Genomic DNA, 18,549 nt, shown 5'->3' on the forward strand with positions numbered 1-18,549 from the left:
AAACAGACACCCACAAAAGTAAAAAAGCAGTAGCATTCAAACAAAACAAATATAATTACAAGAAAAAACCACAATTAATTACATCTGGAATAACAAAAGAAACAAGAGCATCTAAGTAGTCAAAATCCCAAATGGTAGAATGCCAAAATGCTATCAAAATAAAATTGGTCTTTTTGGCTATCAAAGAAAAGACCACCTGTGCTTTCCTTGGACTGAGTGTTTGGCAATTGACATCTAAATAGATAGTGTTCTTGACTCCATCAAATATGCCTCTAAAGGTTCACTCTGTGTGTACAGGTTGGGAGAATTAAAATTTGTTTTGGAGGCATTGCTTCAGAAGATTTACTTCAATCAATGGCAATACACAGCTCTTCCAAGCAGCCTTATAAAATGTAACAAGCTTTTAAACTATGAATAATCATTTTATAATCATTTTTATAACAGTAAATTTTAAAAAGTTTAATTTTCTTTTATTTGTATTTTTTAAAGTAAGAGAGCAGAAAATCTGCCCTTCATACCACAAATCTACCTCAGCAAACTATTTGTTTATCTTTTTTAAAAATGGAAGAAGTTACTGTGGAGGTGAGAAAACTGCAAAACCAAAGGAGACATTATTGCAAGAATGTAGGCATCTTTAGAACAACCTCAAAGAGTCTTTGATTCTAAAATACTAAAACAATACAGAGATAGGGCAACCTGTTTTGCCCTATCTGAATTTTTTTCTTCCTGTCCTTTCCCCCCACTTAATGTTGTCATCAAGAAAGCAATACCTTCACAGAGAGATGTATAAATGCTTAGAGTCTGGATCATAGAGCGTGGCATGAACAGTCAGATAGTATCTTACAGAATGATGTGTCACCATTGCTGTTTCAGTGCCGCCATCTCAGCACAGTGCACCGAATTGCTGACCCAAACCCGTTTCTGCTCATCCAGACGCATTTCTGTTTACAAATACTAAGTATTCTGCTCGTTTCTCTGTGTGCCTGTATTAATGAAGAGTTGAAGTATGTAGGAAACAGAAAATGAGGTGATAAAAGAGGGAGCTTGGCTTAAGATGATCACCACGTCTCTTTTATTAGAATCTTCAGATGAAAAAAAGAGAAGGGTGATTATGGTTTCAAGACAGAAAGTGAATGTTGGATAATTGGCTGCACCCAATACTGGCATGTGTTCTCCATACCATGGAGCCCTCAATTAAAAAGATGCCCCATTTAGACTCCTAGAAAAACTTAACTTTAATCACTCAAGTTTTCATTTACAATAACACTAATGTAAAAGAGTGCTTTCTCTTCTCCTTGAATACTAGTGATAACCTGCTTTCAAGGTCACATATACTCTATTTATGAGCAGATTGAAAGGTAGTGAATGACTGTATAACAAGGGATGGAACTATGCCACTTAATTGGGAAGTGACTATTAATCTTATTCTGACATTGTTGTCCAAATAATACTCTGCAATGATTTGTGATTCTGATAAATTAAATCTATTAATTTCAAACTTTCACTTTTCCCATATGGGAAAAAAGAGCAATATTTTTGTTCTTTTTTCTGTGGAAGAGAAGTCAGATTCTCAAGGTTGAGTTTGAACTATACTTCATTACTAAGACAAAAGCTGCTATGTAGATGAAAAGAACACAGGGAGATAAAAAGCAGGAGCTGCACAAAGATCAGATACTTAAAAAGGATGATGGGGTGCAATTGTGCATGGCATATATTCCTAGCTGAATGATTCACAGTAAATAATTAACCACATTATCTTAACCACATTTTCTGCTTACAACATTATCCATGTTGGCAGTCAATATATTACAAATTAGTTTTGGACTACTGGATTTAAGTCCTGGATGTTTCATAACCAACTGAATGAAGACAAAAAATGAGATGGACGGATTAATTCAGAGTACAACTAAAAGTTGCAACTCTTTGAGTGCTTACATTCATGCAGATCACTTTTCTAGTTGATATAACTATAAGACAACTTTCTGATGAAATACAGTTTTGTACATTCAAGAAATCAAGTAAATGGTTGTAATTATCATATTGTAATAATGGAAACTGAATTCTTCTTGTGCCATTGCAATGATCCACTGAATTACAAAATGATCTCTTTCTTGTAGATGTTTCTAATCGGTAGAAATAAGGTAAATATAACACTAGTCCCATCCAGAATATATTCATTTAAATCGATGGGATATAAGTTGTGATAAAAATGTATTTTATTGGATCTATCCTAGGTAGGAATCATACTTGATTTAGCTATGAATCTATTAGGCTTGAGGCACTTTGTATGCACTATGAGTTTCTACATTTGTCCAAGAAATCACCCAATCACCCAAAATGCAACATATCTATCACTATTCCATCTCCTCTTTATGACCAGTGAAATGATCATGTGATGCATCAGAACATGAACCTTTGGGGACTGTAACTATCACTAGTAAGTTTGCATACAAGGTCATAATCAAATTCACTAGGAGTCTTTCACTCTATTCTTTGATGGAAAACCAAGCCAAAAAGATAGCAAGAACCCAGTTTTCCTTTATTGCAAATTATAGAGTTATGGGACATTATTTTCTTCTCCTTTCACCTCCTCTTCTTTGTCCCAACTGTAAAACAGGACAGAGATCCTGTACCTTTAAAAGTTTTGTGGAAAATGGAATTTCCACAGTTTGAGTTTGTCACACTAACTCCATCCACATGATCCTGTCTTAGTTTTTACCTAGCAACTCTAGTATGTGATACTCCACAAACTTTGTTTTCCTAATAACAATATGGAGAGCTGAATGAACTGAGCTTCACAGACCTCCGATTCTCCACAGGGCTTTGCAATAAATGGAAGGTTCTGTTTGTTGTGTTATCCTGCCTTCACATGGAGGTGAAGAAGACTAGCATGGGAAGTGAATAGCATGGGAAGTGGCATTGACAATCCTGACGGGATCAACAAAAATCACTTCCTTTTCCTCATCTGCCAGTGGTAGTCTTTGTGAATAGTAGGAATCTTTCCCTGAATGGAAGGCCAACGTGGCCCCCAAGCTCTTGAATTCAAGAGTTCATCTTTATGATTAGAGTCAGTTTTTCCTTCCGAAGTGTATAAGAAAGGACTTTATGAATAACCTTCTACATATAAGCTTGCTAACCTTTACCCCCTAATCATGATGAGAAGCAACAGCCTCAATTACTAAAAACCTTGAGTTACATTCCAATCTCTTATTATTGGATGAGTTTACATTAATGAAGTAATAACAGATCAAAGTATATAGAATGATGAAAAATGGCAATAGCCAACGGAGTGGACATGCTTTTAGAATTTTGATTTTAGCATTTCTCTCTCTCTTCCTCTCTTTACAATGTTAAGGGAATACCAGAGTGGTTGATCTTTCATGCACAATCATTTATATTATTTGTGTAATTCAAAAAAACTATCATATATATGAAGATCAAATACTTTTTTTAATTAAAGCATTTTAATAAAACCAATTTACATCTGGCAGGAAGGGGAAGCACTGGCATAGAGCTTGCCTAATTTAAATGGTAATTAAATACTGATGCTACCAATGGAAGCAGAAACTGATGATATGTTTGTAAACTTACTAATAATCCTTACTGAATTTCATAGTTACACCATGATAGGTGTAGAACTCAGGATGTTACTTTTTTTAAAAAAAATGACTGGTATTCCAGATATGCTGCTTAATTATGTAACTACCCAAGTTCTGTAGCTAAGAAGTGGCTGGATCTCATCAATCCAGATTTACTAATAAGCATCCATGCACAAATATACAACTAGTTACTTGTAATTGTTTACATAAAAGTTCTAATAAATCTACATAGAGATGCAACTTGAATGTATGATTTTAAGATGACCCTGTGGGTGGATATATATGATGTCTATCTATCACAGCATCTTGCTTATTTTGTACATTTATACAAGCAAAGGAGTCTAGAGGTAGTTCACGGGAAATATTGTATCATAAAACTGAGTTAGAAGACATAAAGCAGCAGTAAAGATTGCTAATTAAAAGCAGCGTGTGCAGACATCAAGGGAACTATCAAGAGTAAATCTGAGATGTGTGTATGCGAAGGAGATGTAGGGATCCAGGGAAAGGAATGGGAAGTCCCACTGTTCAAGCAAACAGCCATCTGAAGAAGGCTGGATATTACCCAGAATTCCATAATGAATGGGATAGACATTCTTTCATAGTGTGGAGAGTCAGGTACCATTTAGCTCTTTTTGTTCTCACACTGTACTTGGAAATAAACACGGTATTATTCAGGTGTTATAGCACCCAGTTCCTATTTGTAGGAACTAGAGTCTGCACATTTCTAACATTACAGTAACTGGGAACTGCAGTTGAATTTTTAAAACAGCAGGAATCCAAGGAAAAAAGAGAGGACAAAGTTCACAGAGGAATGCCAACACAGCAATAAATTGAATTTAATAAATTAAATTGAAATTGAAAATGAAAATGCTCCTGGTTAGATTTCTGGTCTTTGTAAAGGATAGTTCTGGTTTTGACATTGACTATCCCGCTCTCTGCATGCTAGAAAGGAAAGTGAAGGAAAATTTCATGGAGGTGGAAGAATTCTTATTTGCAGCAGTAATGTTCTCATTTCGCTTCTCCTACACCACATGTGTCAAACTCAAAGCCAGCCATGTCATTTTATGTGGTACTCCAGATGCTGGATTACAACTCCTGTATTCCTCATCATGAGACATCATGATGAAAGCTGATGGGAGGTGCAATACAGCAACATTTGGAAATCTGCAGATGGTTTTGTTTTGTCAGGAGAGTGGGGTTTAAATTTAGATCAAAGGCTTTTGAATATGATGTCTGATATTTAAAATGTCATTTAACTTTTCCCCAATCACAGAGATATAAGTGCCGTTGGATTTCCATTATGCCCAGTCTACATGGCAGATAAACAAAAGTGATATGTGTTGTCATTCAATGACACCCGAGGACCCAAATTGGGGAAAAACTAAAGAGCACCAATCACTATATAAAAAATTATAGTTAGCTCTCCATATCCATGGATCTTCTGTTCATGAATTCAATGGCCTTTTGAAGACAACCATAAGGCTGATGTGGCCCTCAGTGAAAATGAGTTTGGCACCCCTGTTCTGCACCCTTAAAAAGTCCTTATGATAAAGAATAATAATTGTCGATCCTGGAAGTTACCAGAGCTTGGATTACTATTATCCCACCCTCACCTTCGTCCAGAGCAAACTAAAACTGACAGACAATGGAGGCCGTCACAAGTTTGAATGAACAGTGAAACTATTTCTTCCTGTCACATCCTACGACATTTCATACAGTTAAAGAACAGCACATTCAGGCCAAGTACAGTCTTTAAATTTGATTTCACTGGGTCAATGCGATTTCAAAAGGGTTGAATAATTATACTGCCTACATTTGAATGCATTGCTGTGAGGAAGTTAAGTTGATTATATGGACAATTAATTTTCATACTTTGGACATTAAGGTTCAAGGGAGGAACAGTCTGTCGAGGAGCACAAAATGCATGTGATTAGGTCAACGCATTATGAAAGAAGTATCTGCTACAGATTAATGAACCAAGGAATATTCTCAGAACTCATAAAATATGTACTCTTTAAAACCCTATCTTTTTATTTGTAATATATACTAATTTCCATTTACTGTATATGTGTTTTCACTGAATATTCAGCTCTAAATTTCCAACGACCCAGCACTCTCTTCCAAGACTGTAAGATAACCGAAACGTTGAAATGAGGCCTGAATCCCATCATTTAGAGTAGCCTACTGAATGAAATGTATAAATTAACAATTATGTGGATTTCATTGATTCAGTGGGTCTGCTTTTGTTGGGAGAAAGAATTGGGCTGAGGCTAAATCAGCATGTAAGATGGTTGCGAGTTTATGGAATGAGGTCAGCACAAGCTTTTTCTGCTAGTGATAATTCTATGTGAGATCAACCACTGAAAAAGAAGGCACAGTGAGAAGAGAAAGGTCTAGATTGCTAAAAATAATATGTTTATTTGATATTCTAAATTGCAAATGACTCATTAAATTGACTGATTTTATTGTAATTTTATATTGTTTGTTGTATTTTGAATCCATCTATTGTATTGTGTTGTTGGGCTTGGCCTCATGTAAGCCGCCCTGACTCCCCATTGGGGAGATGGTGGCAGGGTACAAATAAAGATTATTATTATTATTATTATTATTATTATTATTATTATTATTAAATTGATCTTTGGAATTTCAGCAAACTGTGGAAGGGGAAACATGTTAATTTTTCTCCTTATTTAAATTACTTTTCACCAATAATGTTCACTTTTTGTTAATAATTCATTTTCCAATAGAAAGTTCATGTTACTACTGAGGGGCATAGGAATGCTATTTATATAGGGAACCAGCATGGGGTAGTGGTTTGGATGATGAAGGCACAAAGCAACAACAAGAACAATGATTTATATCCTAAATTACAGAAGGGCTTACCAAACTCCACAACTGGTAAGGCCTCTTAAGGTCACAGACAGGGGGGGGGGGCTTCAGCCCCCCCCCCCCCGAAATTCTCATGGTGGTCCGCGAGAAGGCCTTACTGGTGCATTATTTAAACTGCTATGTTTATTCATATCATGATCTGATCACTATACTCAATATATCCCATATGCATGAGGGTATTGGGGTAACGATACAAAAGGTTTGCTAGGGTAGACCGTCTTTCACTCAGACTCAGCCCCCCCCCCCGAACCAAACTCAGCCCCCCCGAACCAAACTCAGCCCCCCCCCCCCGAAACAAAATCCTGGCTACGGGCCTGGTCACAGATAATACAGTTTTCATATTCCGATACAAACAAACAACCCTAATGAAGGGTTCTATCTGTATAACAGACTTATAACAGACTGTATAACAGACCTCTCCTCTCCACCCTAAAAACTCATTTACAATAATTCAAAAATTGAGGAATCGCCAAGACAAATTCTGATTATTGTCATTCAGGCAATAATTTGGTACTCCAAGATGGATGCCTGAAAAACATGGACCATCTACAAATGACACTCTCGACTTCTAGAAATAATCCATCAGCAGTTGCCTTTGAAAAATCCTGCAAATCTCTTGGGAAGACAGGCAAACAAATGTTAGTGTTCAGGAAGAAGCAAAGACCACCAGCACTGAAGTGATAATCCTCTGCCATCAACTTCACTGGAGTGGCCACGTTGGCCAAATGCCCGATCACAGTCTCCCAAAACAGTTATTCTACTCTCAACTCAAGAGGGAAAAATGGAATCTTGGTGGACAGCAAAAAGATTTAAAGGTGGGCTTAAAGCTAACCTTTAAAAAGTTGCATAAACAGAGAACTGGGAAGCTGTGGCTCTTGAGAACTCTAACTCAGGGTCAACTATTACCAACACTGCTGTGTATGAGACATGAACAGAAGGTGAAAGGGAGAAACATGACAAGAGGAAGGCACATTAAGCAAATTCTTGTCATGAACATCTGGAAATCTATGTGCCAGCTGTGAAAGATGATGCAGGTCCAGAATAGGCCTTCACAGTCACTTATGGACCCACTGCCTAGACTCCACCCTTGGAGTGATTGCCTATACTAATACCATAAAGGAATTATGTAGTTCCTTTAATCGAAAGGTCCAGACCTGACTGTGGCCTAAAGAATTGTTTTTTGGGATGGAGGAAGAATTATTCTTTCTACTCAATCTGCTCAGGTGTTCAGCAAAATAGGTATAGCCCAGTGACATCCAAACAGGTGCCAGGGCCTAAGGGCTCCAATCCTTGTTCTCTGTTGGTTCCATGGCAGGTTCTATTAAACTTAGATCAAGTATGAAAGAAACCACACAATCACTTTATGATCTCCAATACAGTACCATATTTTTGGTAAATGCCTATTTTGTTTCTACCCTGGCTTTAGGCATGTGTGGAATGTTACCTACTCTTATTATTTTCCTCAAATATTGTAAGATTTCTCCTTTGCCACCACTGACTTCTGCTCTATTGCCTCCATTGCTCTTCACTCTGTCTATGATGGCCCACATGATGCCCTTTTAATTTTGCTATGAGTATTAAAGATATCATAGCATTATAGGTAATTATAGGTAATGTCATGACACAGCTGACAAAATTAAGAGGAACTTCACAGGAAATAAAATTGAACACAAATAAAGGCAAGAGGGGTGAAGACAAAAGGAATATTGAACTGAGAGAAAGATGTAACTACCCACAGGAATACGGAAAAACTGCATTATTGTAAGCCTTATAGAGCCCTCATTCAAAACAACCTAAAATTGAACAACCACTTTCAGTAAGTGTCGCAAGATATATTAATTGCCTTGTAGAGGACAACATCTCTTCCAATAGCATGTCTACTCCTACTTTGGTTTATACTTACGATATCAATGTTGCTGTTCGAACTGCAGCATAAAAATGGCAAAATACAGCTATTAGAGGTGAAAATATTATGTTCTTTCCAAAAGCTGAATAGCTCCACTGGAAAATTGGTTTTTCAAGACTCCTTTTTTACTTTCTTACCCAGCTTAATTAGTGTAGGTCATCTAATTAGCATATTCTGATTATGTATTTGCATGTAACATTATGTGTGCCTGACAAACAAGTTTTTAGAGATGAAAAATACAAAAACTAGAGCAACCCCCCCTTACCACTAAATGGAACCAGTCTAATAAAGTATTATAGTTTGTGTAGTAATTTTGAAGGGATTCTCCTAAAGGCACCAGATTTCTTCTGGTCTTAAAAATCAAGTAGGATCAGCTATTACTTCAAGTAGGAGCCCCAGGTGGCACAATGGGTTAAACCGTTGTGCTGGCAAGACTGAAGACCGACAGGTCAGAGGTTCAAATACAGGGAGAGCACGGATGAGTTCCCTCTGTCAGCTCCAGCTCCCCGTGCGGGGACATGAGAGAAGCTTCCCATAAGAATGGTAAAGCATCAAAACATTTGGGCACCCCCTGGGCAACATCCTTGCATACAGCCAATTCTCTCATGCCAGAAATGACTTGCAGTTTCTCAAGTAACTCCTGACAAAAAAGCTTCTACTGTTTCTAATGCTGCTTCCTTTTTTCACCTAAAAAACTTGAACCTGCATGTCAACAAACTTCACTTTCTTCCAGACTAATCTATATATATATAATCTTCACGTCGTCGTGAGTGGCTTAAAAACAAAAAAACTACAGGGCCAAATGACCCCAAATTTGGCTACAACACGTCTCACAATGCAAGGTATGACCAACAATAATTAAAAAAAACAAAAAAGCACTTACAAATCCTAAAAAAGGAGAAGATACCACTGGGCATGCGTACAGGGATGAGGGGGGGGTGCATGCGCTCACAAACACAGGAGAGCTCCACGTGGTGGAGCCCAGCAACGGCCTGGAGTCAGTCTCGACTCCTCGTAGTTCTCCTGCACAGGGAAGGCATGCACCTGACCAAGGGAGCTGGGAGCAGAGGGGCCTCTTCTTCCTCCTTCTCCCTCCTCCCTTGGGAGTAGAGATTTGAGATCAGTATGCCGGAGGAGAAAGAGGAGGAGGAGGAGGAGGAGGAGGAGGAGGAGGAGGGCCGATTTAGCAGCAGCAAGGAAGGGAAGGAAATGCAAAGGAAAGGAACTTCCATTTGAATGCTCTGCCATTCAAATTGTAGCTCAAACTCTTTCCCTTTCCTCTTTCATGCCCTTCCTGACTTCTATTCCTTCTTGGTCTTTCCCTCATCCTTTTCTCCCCCCCTTCTCTCTTCCCCATTTCCTCCCTTCATGTTTTCCCTTCCTCCTCTCCTGCCTCCCTCTTTCCCTCATCCTTCCCCTCTTTCCTCCCTCCCTTCTCTCCTTCCCTCCTATCATTCATCCTTCCCTTCTTCCTCCATCTTCAGCTCTCCCCTTGGGTGCCGCCATCAAGGGGTTCCAGCAAGCCCCGCCCCTAATGAAGCAGAGTGTGCCAGGGAGGAAAGAAGGAAGGAAGGAAGGAAGGAAGGAAGGAAGGAAGGAAGGAAGGAAGGGGTGAGCCCAGTTCAGACTCCTCATTGATTCCAGGTGAGCTGGACATCCAAGCAGCTCCCAAGGCCAATTTTCCCCAGAATTCACCTTTGGGCATATTGAAGATTTATCCCAAGTTTGGTCCCGATCCATCTTTGTTTGGGTTCCCTTCCTTCTCCTTTCTTTCTTTCCCTCCCTCTCTTCCCTCCTTCCTCTCCTCCCTCCCTCCCTCCCTTTCCTTTTCTCCATTACTCCTTCCTCCCTTTGTTTCCTTCCTTTTTCTCCTCCCCTCACCAGCTTCATCCTCCTTTATTAAAACTACAGTGTAGATGCACCCAAAGTCACCCCTTCCACACTGCAATGTAAAATCCAGATTATCTACTTAGGACTGGATCATATGGCAGTGTAGACACACACACACAGATATGGATGGCTGTAGATCACTGGTTGGTGATATATATATATGTCTGTCTGTCTATATATATATATATATACACACACACATAAATATAATTACAATACTATATATATATTAGTATTATATATACTGCTATATAATACATAAATATTATATTATATATATATTATTGTTATACGTATTACCTTATAATATGTCACTATAATATGACAGGAAAGAAGGAGAGAAGGAGGGAGGGAAAGAAGGAAGGAGGGAAGAAAGGAAGGAGAGAAGGAAGGAAGGAAGAAGATAAAATAGACATGAAAGGAAAGGCAGGAAAGAGGTAAAGAAGGAAGGCAGGAGAAAAGGAAATAAAAAGTGAAAGAACCAAGAAAATAGGGAAGAAATGGGACAAAGGAAGAAGTAGAGAAAGGGGGAGGGAAGGAAGGAGAGAGAAGGAAGGATGAAACCAAAGAGTTAAAGAAGGAATGAGAGAAAGAAGTAGAGAAGGAAGAAAGGAGAGAAAGGGGAAGGAGAAGAAAAAGGGGAGAAGGAATAGATAGATACCTCTCTTTCATAATAGTCCAGATATCTACCTCTACTTCGAAAATTCTTACTATAGGCCACAGCAACGCGTGGAAGGGTACAGCTAGTTTCTTATAAATAATCAAGATTGAAAAGGACAATGTAATACTAATGTTAAATACTTCTTATTTTAGACATGTATTGGTACAATTTTCTATAATAGCTAGAAACAGAAATCCGTGTGTGTGTGTGTGTGTGGGGGGGGGGGCGGTATTGAGCTTATTTCAAAGTACAAAACCAGGAGCTCATATTTTGCATATAGAAGGCCACCAGTTCAGAGTCTCAGGTCGAGATGTGGCTTTGTGACACTTTCAACCCTTTAAAGGAAAAGGCAGTCTCCAAGTTGCAAAGAAGACAGGTTCTGTCGGTTTGTTAAGTTGAATTTGTATGTAAGTCAGAACAGGTACATCCTTTAAATGTAACTCCAGCTAATGCACACACACACAAGCTTTGGATAGCATAGGGAAGGGTAGAAACCGCTGTAGTGTTTGTTTTGCTGTCTGTGCCCCTGTACTGAAGATTTCACCTCACTTTCTGTGATAAAGTTTCAGTTGAGACACCTTTTCCCCATGATAACTCTTCCAGGTGTGAATTTCCCTCCCTAGGGATAGATTCTCTTACTTCCTTTTGTCTCACCCCTGTTCTTAACTATCAGTCATTTGTAAGTCGAATGTTTGTAACTTGAGGACTGCCTATATTTCAAAAACAGGGACAATCTCTAGGAGAGTTCAATACAGTGGGAGAATTCAATAGCAGAACACCATTTACCATATTTACTCAAGTACAATGCACCATCAATGCAATGCACACCTCAATTTTAAGGATGCACATTACAAACACCAGGAAGCAGGCAACATGAATAAGGCTGGTTAGGATTTATTTATTTATTTATTTATTTCGGGCTTTTATATCCCATCCTATCTCAGTCTCCACAGAGGGATTCAGGACGGTTGAGTCTTCCATTACACAATTCCCAACTAGCCTTGTGAATGAGAACCACATGGGAGTGAGCCTGGGGGTGGGGTGGGTGAGATAACCAAGGTCTGCCTGGGAGACAGGATCCGTGGTTAAGGGGCAGGAACAGCTGGGTCACCAACCATGCCCTCCACTTCCTTATCTGGGCTCCATAGAGTCCTGGGGCAACTGCCACCACTGGGAACAGCCTCTTTGAACCCCTCCGCCCCCTTGTCCAGCTTCCGGGATTCTGGCTTCCTCTAGGCCTTTTCACATTGGGGGGGGGGGGGAGTTATGTGCGTGATTCTAAGACATCATTGAATCTAATACACACCTCAATCTTGGCAATGTAATTTAGCCAAAAGTGGCGAGCATTAGACTTGAGTAAATATGGTAAGTCTTTTGCTTATAATTGCAGGGAACTATCATTGGCTCTGTGGCTTGTTATTTATGGAGATCCTTTCAATATGAACTGGGACTCTACTTTGCTGTGTATACTAGATCAATTCTGCTTCCCCCCTCCCCCATGGTATCAGAAATATTTTTTTAATCTATGCATGAAGAACAATGATTATCTCAGAAATTATATTGCACACAGAAGGAATACTAGTCTTGTTTCTAATTTTCATATTAGCCACTTTGGTAATGTCCCTCATTCATTCATCCAAATTCAAAATCCAAATCCTGAACAAACAGGACAAAAAAACCCACCAAAAAAGTCTAAAAAGAGAGAGCAATTATATTGAATGTTAACTTCATCCCTTCATTTATTATCCCTCAACCCCACCCCCAGCAATTCTCCTCTACTGTTCTACCTACCAGTTTGTTTTCCAACTCCCTGTCTGCATTGTACTGTTAAACTATGGGAATGATGTGTAGTATTTCAACCTGACAGTCCATTTCTGGGGAACAATTATGAAGCACAGAAAGATGGTGAAAAATTATCGTTGCATTATTTATGACAGGCATAGGATTTGCCTGCTTACTTAAAAGCTGTCACCTGTTACTACAGTATTAAATTTTGCTTTGTGATTTTGCTCAGTTTAGTTAACATTTAGACCTTGCTGCATGGTGTATCACAACAGGAAACAATTCTACTTAAAGGATCCTTTGATAACTACCAAAGAGCATTAGCAACACAGGGAGATTAATAAAAAATGTGGTGGCTGAAATTTCTACCTTGATTATAATCATGTTTAGGGGATTTACACACTGGTTTCTCTATATAAGGGAAGTACAGTTTAATGAATCTTTGAGTATCATAGCCTTTTATACATCTGATCCATTTGAATAATCCCTATTCGGGTCTAAACTCTCAACTAGCTTTTCTATCATGAAAATACACAGGGCCTGTGTGTGTCAAGCAAATGTTTCAAAAACTAGCATTTGCCTTTGGACAGTATGCTGAAAAAAGGTGATATATTTGTCTATTGAGAGTAAAGGCAATGTTCTCAAAAGCTGCTTCTTTAACTCATAGTGCTAGAACGTAATGCCAATGGAGGGGCTGCATTATTTCTTCTTGCAAAAATTCTGCACTTTCTGTTTGCAAGTCACACCATGATGTCTTGGCACACAAAAATGGTGTAAGGTCACATTTGGACAGCGTGTTTTGTTTTTTAAAGGAGATTGGGGATCTTTGGGTTGGACTGAGGGAGGTAAATCACAACACTGACAGCTGGTATTGGGTTGCTTCTGGCTGATTTTCAAGTGAAAAAAAAGGAAAATCTGTATAAACATTTTGAGTCTAAGGACTTTGGAGCTGGTAGGCAGGTTCAGTGCCTTTCTTTGGAGTTACATGTGGTTGACAGGTCATACTTTGATGACCACTGGGCTATATACTTGCTGTGATGGCTTTCTGTTTAGTGTCAAATTCATGTTTTGGTGGAATGGCCTTGGAGGGTCTTTGTGCTCTGTATTTCCCACTTCTATTCTAAAATCACAAGGTTGAGGAAAAATACATTTCAGACTCCTACACTGTTTACTCCACTGCAATTTTACTTAGACCATTCCTTTCAGATGAACAATTTCAGGAGGGGGATACTAGCTTTCCATTTACTTGACAGTTGAATTCATGTAAACATGACAACTAACTAAGACGTCACCAAGCACAAAATAAGGTAGAAAGAATTTTGAGAATGTGATAAAAGTAAAATAAGATCAATTGCCAATTTTCACAAAAAGCTTTCCAGCCTTTTTCTCTGGGGAGATGTACTCCTTTTCCTGGTATAAAAGAAAGCGGCCACAATATGTACGCATTTCTCTCTGAATCCTTGATTAGTCTCATTAGTTTTCTTGCAGCTTGCAAAAAACTACTTTTCATCCCATTATGTGTTCCAAAACAACAACACTTTAATCACAGTGGGTATTAACAAAACAATTCTTTCTGAACAGCATGGCTTTAATTATTCCCTTGCCTCTTAATTTATCATCAGGAGACAAAGGAAGAAGCCTCATCTTTTCTTTTTCAGGGCTTTCTCTCTGTGGATGTTCAGAGAATGGAAGGCTTTCAGACAGGGTTTTTAAAATTTATTTTAAAGCTGGCATTAATACTCCCAGGGAAACACAATGGAAAAATGATGTTAAGAATTCAAAAGGAATATGCTATGTGCAGAATTTAAAATAACAGCTCCACCCTTACCCCTGGCCCACCCAGATGCCTAACCTTGATGAATTTGATGGTTAGGAATCCTGCAATATGTGGAAATAATGTGGGTACCTATGCTACCTGTACCTTGAAGTGTTACAATCCAGTGACAAAGTATTGTCAATTAATTTATGTACAATTCAGGAGATCTTTCTTATTTTATTCTAAGAGCTAATTAGTAAGCAAGAAAGAGGAATGTTGTACCATGATAAAATCTTTCCTGTCACATGAGCATGACCATACTAGCTGATTCCCACCCTTACTCCAAGGTCTCCATTGCCACCTTCCATACACTGGCACTATGAAGGCTGATAGTGTTTTGTCTGCATTGGGTAAGATTCTGAATCACACAAAGAACCTACACCAACACAGATGAGGTCCCCAGCTCAACTGGAGTAGAACTCTGCCAATGAACTCTGCCAAAACATGTTTCCTCTTTTCCTCCTCATTCTCCCATCTCATTGTGCAAATGATTGATTTCCTCCAGAGATCTCACTCCTTTTAGAAAACTAGGCCCAACCCACCTGATGAAGCACATTTGTAGATCATTCATATTGCAGTGGCAGTTGGAGATGGAATTTTGCTTATAACGATTCATTTCATTTTTGGCAGGATCTTGTGGTGGTAGAGGAGGTGGAAATTACCTGAGTAAATTGCCAATAAAGCTTCATCCTTTTGGCTTTGGCATAACTGCATTCGATTAGCCTGGGTCGGCTATTCACATCCACCAGGCATCTGTTGTCATCATCATCAATGGTAGGGCTTAAAATGCCCACATGGAACTGCTGGCTGCCTGTGTAGTAGACATTCTACAACAAGAAAGAAGAGGACACATTCAGAGCTTTGAACGCACAGGGAACCTTTTAGGCAGAAGCTGATGAAAAGAGGTACCACATGAGCCAGAACTAACTCTCATACCACACTTCAGCTTGCAAAAATCCCTTCTCTAGTAAGAACAAATGTAATATTTTAAAACACAACTTGAAGAGGAAGAAACAGTTTGAGCAACATCAAATAGAAGTGAGCACAGACTGATCAGGCGAGGGGAGCAGTTCCAGTCTACTTCTGTGGGTGAAGAAATGAAAGTGGCTAAAAAAGCCCTGAAGTATCGAATAGGAGCTGGGTTCAGTTAGGGATATGCCACACATTGTGAATATAATAACTTAATCTGAGGATAATACCACACTAAAATACAAAGAAGAAACAGCACAACTGGGTTGAGAGAGATCTGGATGTGGAACAATGGACTGAGGCAAGGGATGAAGGAAAAGTAATCTCAGAAAAGATGGCTGCCAAATAACACTTCGAAAATCTGAATGTAACACACATATTAAAATACACAGAACAAGCAGCGATATGAGGATCAGAGAATGAGGAGGAAAAGAGGAAACATGTTTTGGCTGCTAGTCAGATAAGGACAGTTGAACCTGGAGAAAAGACCTTTTTTCTTGATGATATCTCTTCACAATAAGTATGCGAACACAGTCATTTGGAAATTGCATTTCCCTAAACACATGTATGTATGACAGTAAAATAACATGTCTTAGTTTTCCTATTTCCTAAACAGAAACACAAGTAAATAGGGAAATGTTTGCATGTAGCAGATAGAATAAAGAGAAATTATGCCAGAACCTTGGTTAAATGAGGACAACATTGATTTATCAGAAATATTTTGGCTCTCCAAAAGGATCCCTGTATAGGGCTACACACTTATAAATCACACAGAATGCCAAGATTAATGAGCGAATTGACATTGGAACCAGGACGATCCCTGTCAATTCTACCAATTTAGATATAGAGAAACCTTCCCAAATCATGTATTTGCCAGAGTCTCAGTTATATAACGGGTGAATGAGGTATGCCATGAAGGAAACTGCAATCAAACAATTCACCTGGAGGTTTGAATAGCTAGCTTCAGGAATTGCCAATCTACAGAAGGGCACCTCAGTGAGCCCACCAGTCCCAAGATTTACTTACATATAAGCTGCATAGGCAACTGATATCCCTGCTCTTATTTGTGATAAAGTCCAGTATACCCCTCTGCCTATTCAACAGGAATGTATCAGTATCTTTTTATACTTAAAATTAAGTTATTGGCAATATCACATAATGGCACATAAAGGTAAAACCATATTTGCTAAAAAAGTTCACCGAGGAGCATAAATATGGATGACAAACAATGTCACCAACATCTTATCTCTGAAATTCATGTTTACAATCTTTTGAGTCTTAGAAAGATACTGCATTGTCAGGAAAACCAGGAGTCTCCCTGAATTGACTTATAACTATCAGCATGTTTTATGACTTCCAGTGAATATTGTGGGTTTTCCTGGGTTAAACTGACTTTTCTCCACTTTGGGAAAACTTAAGGAAAACTCCAGGATATCCCATAGTTTAGAGGCACTGTAGACAGCAGTTGGACCATCACTGTCACCCAAGGAAAGAGTGTCCTTCTTGTTGGGGGTACCCCAATCAGACATTAATAGAGGTGCCATGCGACCAGGAAAAATAGGTGGCAGGAACCATTCCCTTTCTTCCTGGTCATGCAGTCAACACTGCTGATGTCAGAATGGGGCACCTGCAATGACCAAGAGTTCACACTGACCCCTGTGTCTTTCTGGGAGTGACAGTGGTTGCACAGAGGATGAGGTGACAGTCCAGTGTAACCAATGAAGTCTTGTCATGGCTGGACTGTGTGGTCTGCAATACGGTGCGGATTCAGGCTGCATGTTCCGAACTGCCTGTGGGTTTCCTGGCCAGTACAGACTCACCCTTGTTCACTCACAACCTTTCCACCTTACAATATGAAATACAAAATGGGCAACAAAATAACAATGCTCAGTCATATATCACTTGTAGGTGATAGCTGGTGTTTCCTGTAGAAGAAACAGAGATAACATATGAACTGAACCTTGGATTCACTTGATGATATACCCCCCCCCCTTCATCTTTTAGACGAGACATCCTCAAAGTGCGGCCTTCCAGCTGTTTGGGCCTCCAACTCCCAGAAACCCTAACAAGCTTGTTCAATTGTCAGGAATTCTGGGAGTTGAAGGCCCAAACAGCTGGAGGGTCACAGTTTGGGGATGCATGTTTTAGACCAATTGTGACTTCTAACCAGCATATTTTTGTGCATCTTTTGTTACTCTTGATAGAAGCCCTTTCTAAAATTCTTCCAAGTGTCACTGAGTCAGGGATTCATTTTCTGCTTTGATTCAATTTACAAGCTGTTCTAGAGTTTAGTGCATGTATTAGTGTGGCGGCTGGAACTCTCTTAACACCCTTGTGTTAGGCACACAGAAGAATAAGTTTTCAAATTGATGAGGCCCAAAGAATTAGACATAGCCAAGCACTGTCTAAACCCATGATTTGTGATCTTGTTGCTACTCTACCATCTTAATCAACAAAATGGGCTATGTATGTGTCTCCAATCTCCATATAAACTATATTTAGAGAATAGTATGACAATATGTCTTGATGGGGCTTCTTGGCATCTATATATCTTAGATAATATATATACCTGGAAGTGTATTTTGGATAGGTATTAGGAGGATGTTTTATGCAACTTTAATAAAATATCAATTACAAAGACAAACAGAAAGGAGGGGAGGCAGGGAGGAAGGCTTTGATTTTTTAAAAAGTATTTTAAACTGCCTTGAATCTCATATTCTGAGAACGGTGTGGGGGGAACTCAATAAATAAACCAAATCTTCGGCTTGCATCAATTTCATTGCCAGCTGCTTCCAAGATTCATGCTTGGGATGCAAGAATAACCTCTAACCTGCCAGTTTTAATCAATGAATTTAATTAATGGCTAATTGTTAGTTTAATAATTAACTACAATGCCTGAATTGGTTGCACTCCAAACAAAACAGAAAGCCAATGCATATATCTCAAACATTGATTTTTCTACAAATTCCAAGCCTGACCCCAACTGTCTAACTCTGAATTTTCAGTTTGATCCTCGCCAAGGTTTCTTTGAAATGCA

The 18,549-nt window shown here is 38.9% G+C and overlaps 1 protein-coding gene across 4 annotated transcripts in view; it reads right to left on the reverse strand.

Moving 5' to 3' along the window:
- GALNT18 (polypeptide N-acetylgalactosaminyltransferase 18) overlaps positions 1-18,549 on the reverse strand; it is a 339,264-nt gene that overhangs the window by 6,873 nt on the left and 313,842 nt on the right. For 3 of the 4 annotated variants that reach the window (XM_060766933.2, XM_060766929.2, XM_060766922.2), the window contains one exon: positions 15,206-15,370. In XM_060766933.2, the coding sequence (XP_060622916.2) occupies positions 15,206-15,370 (165 nt within the window). Of the gene's footprint in view, positions 1-8,325; positions 8,414-15,205; positions 15,371-18,549 lie in introns of those variants that run through there. The other variant, XM_067462653.1, reaches the window with a different exon arrangement.

This window comes from Anolis sagrei, chromosome 1 (genome assembly GCF_037176765.1).
Source record: "Anolis sagrei isolate rAnoSag1 chromosome 1, rAnoSag1.mat, whole genome shotgun sequence".
Lineage (NCBI taxonomy): Eukaryota > Metazoa > Chordata > Lepidosauria > Squamata > Dactyloidae > Anolis > Anolis sagrei.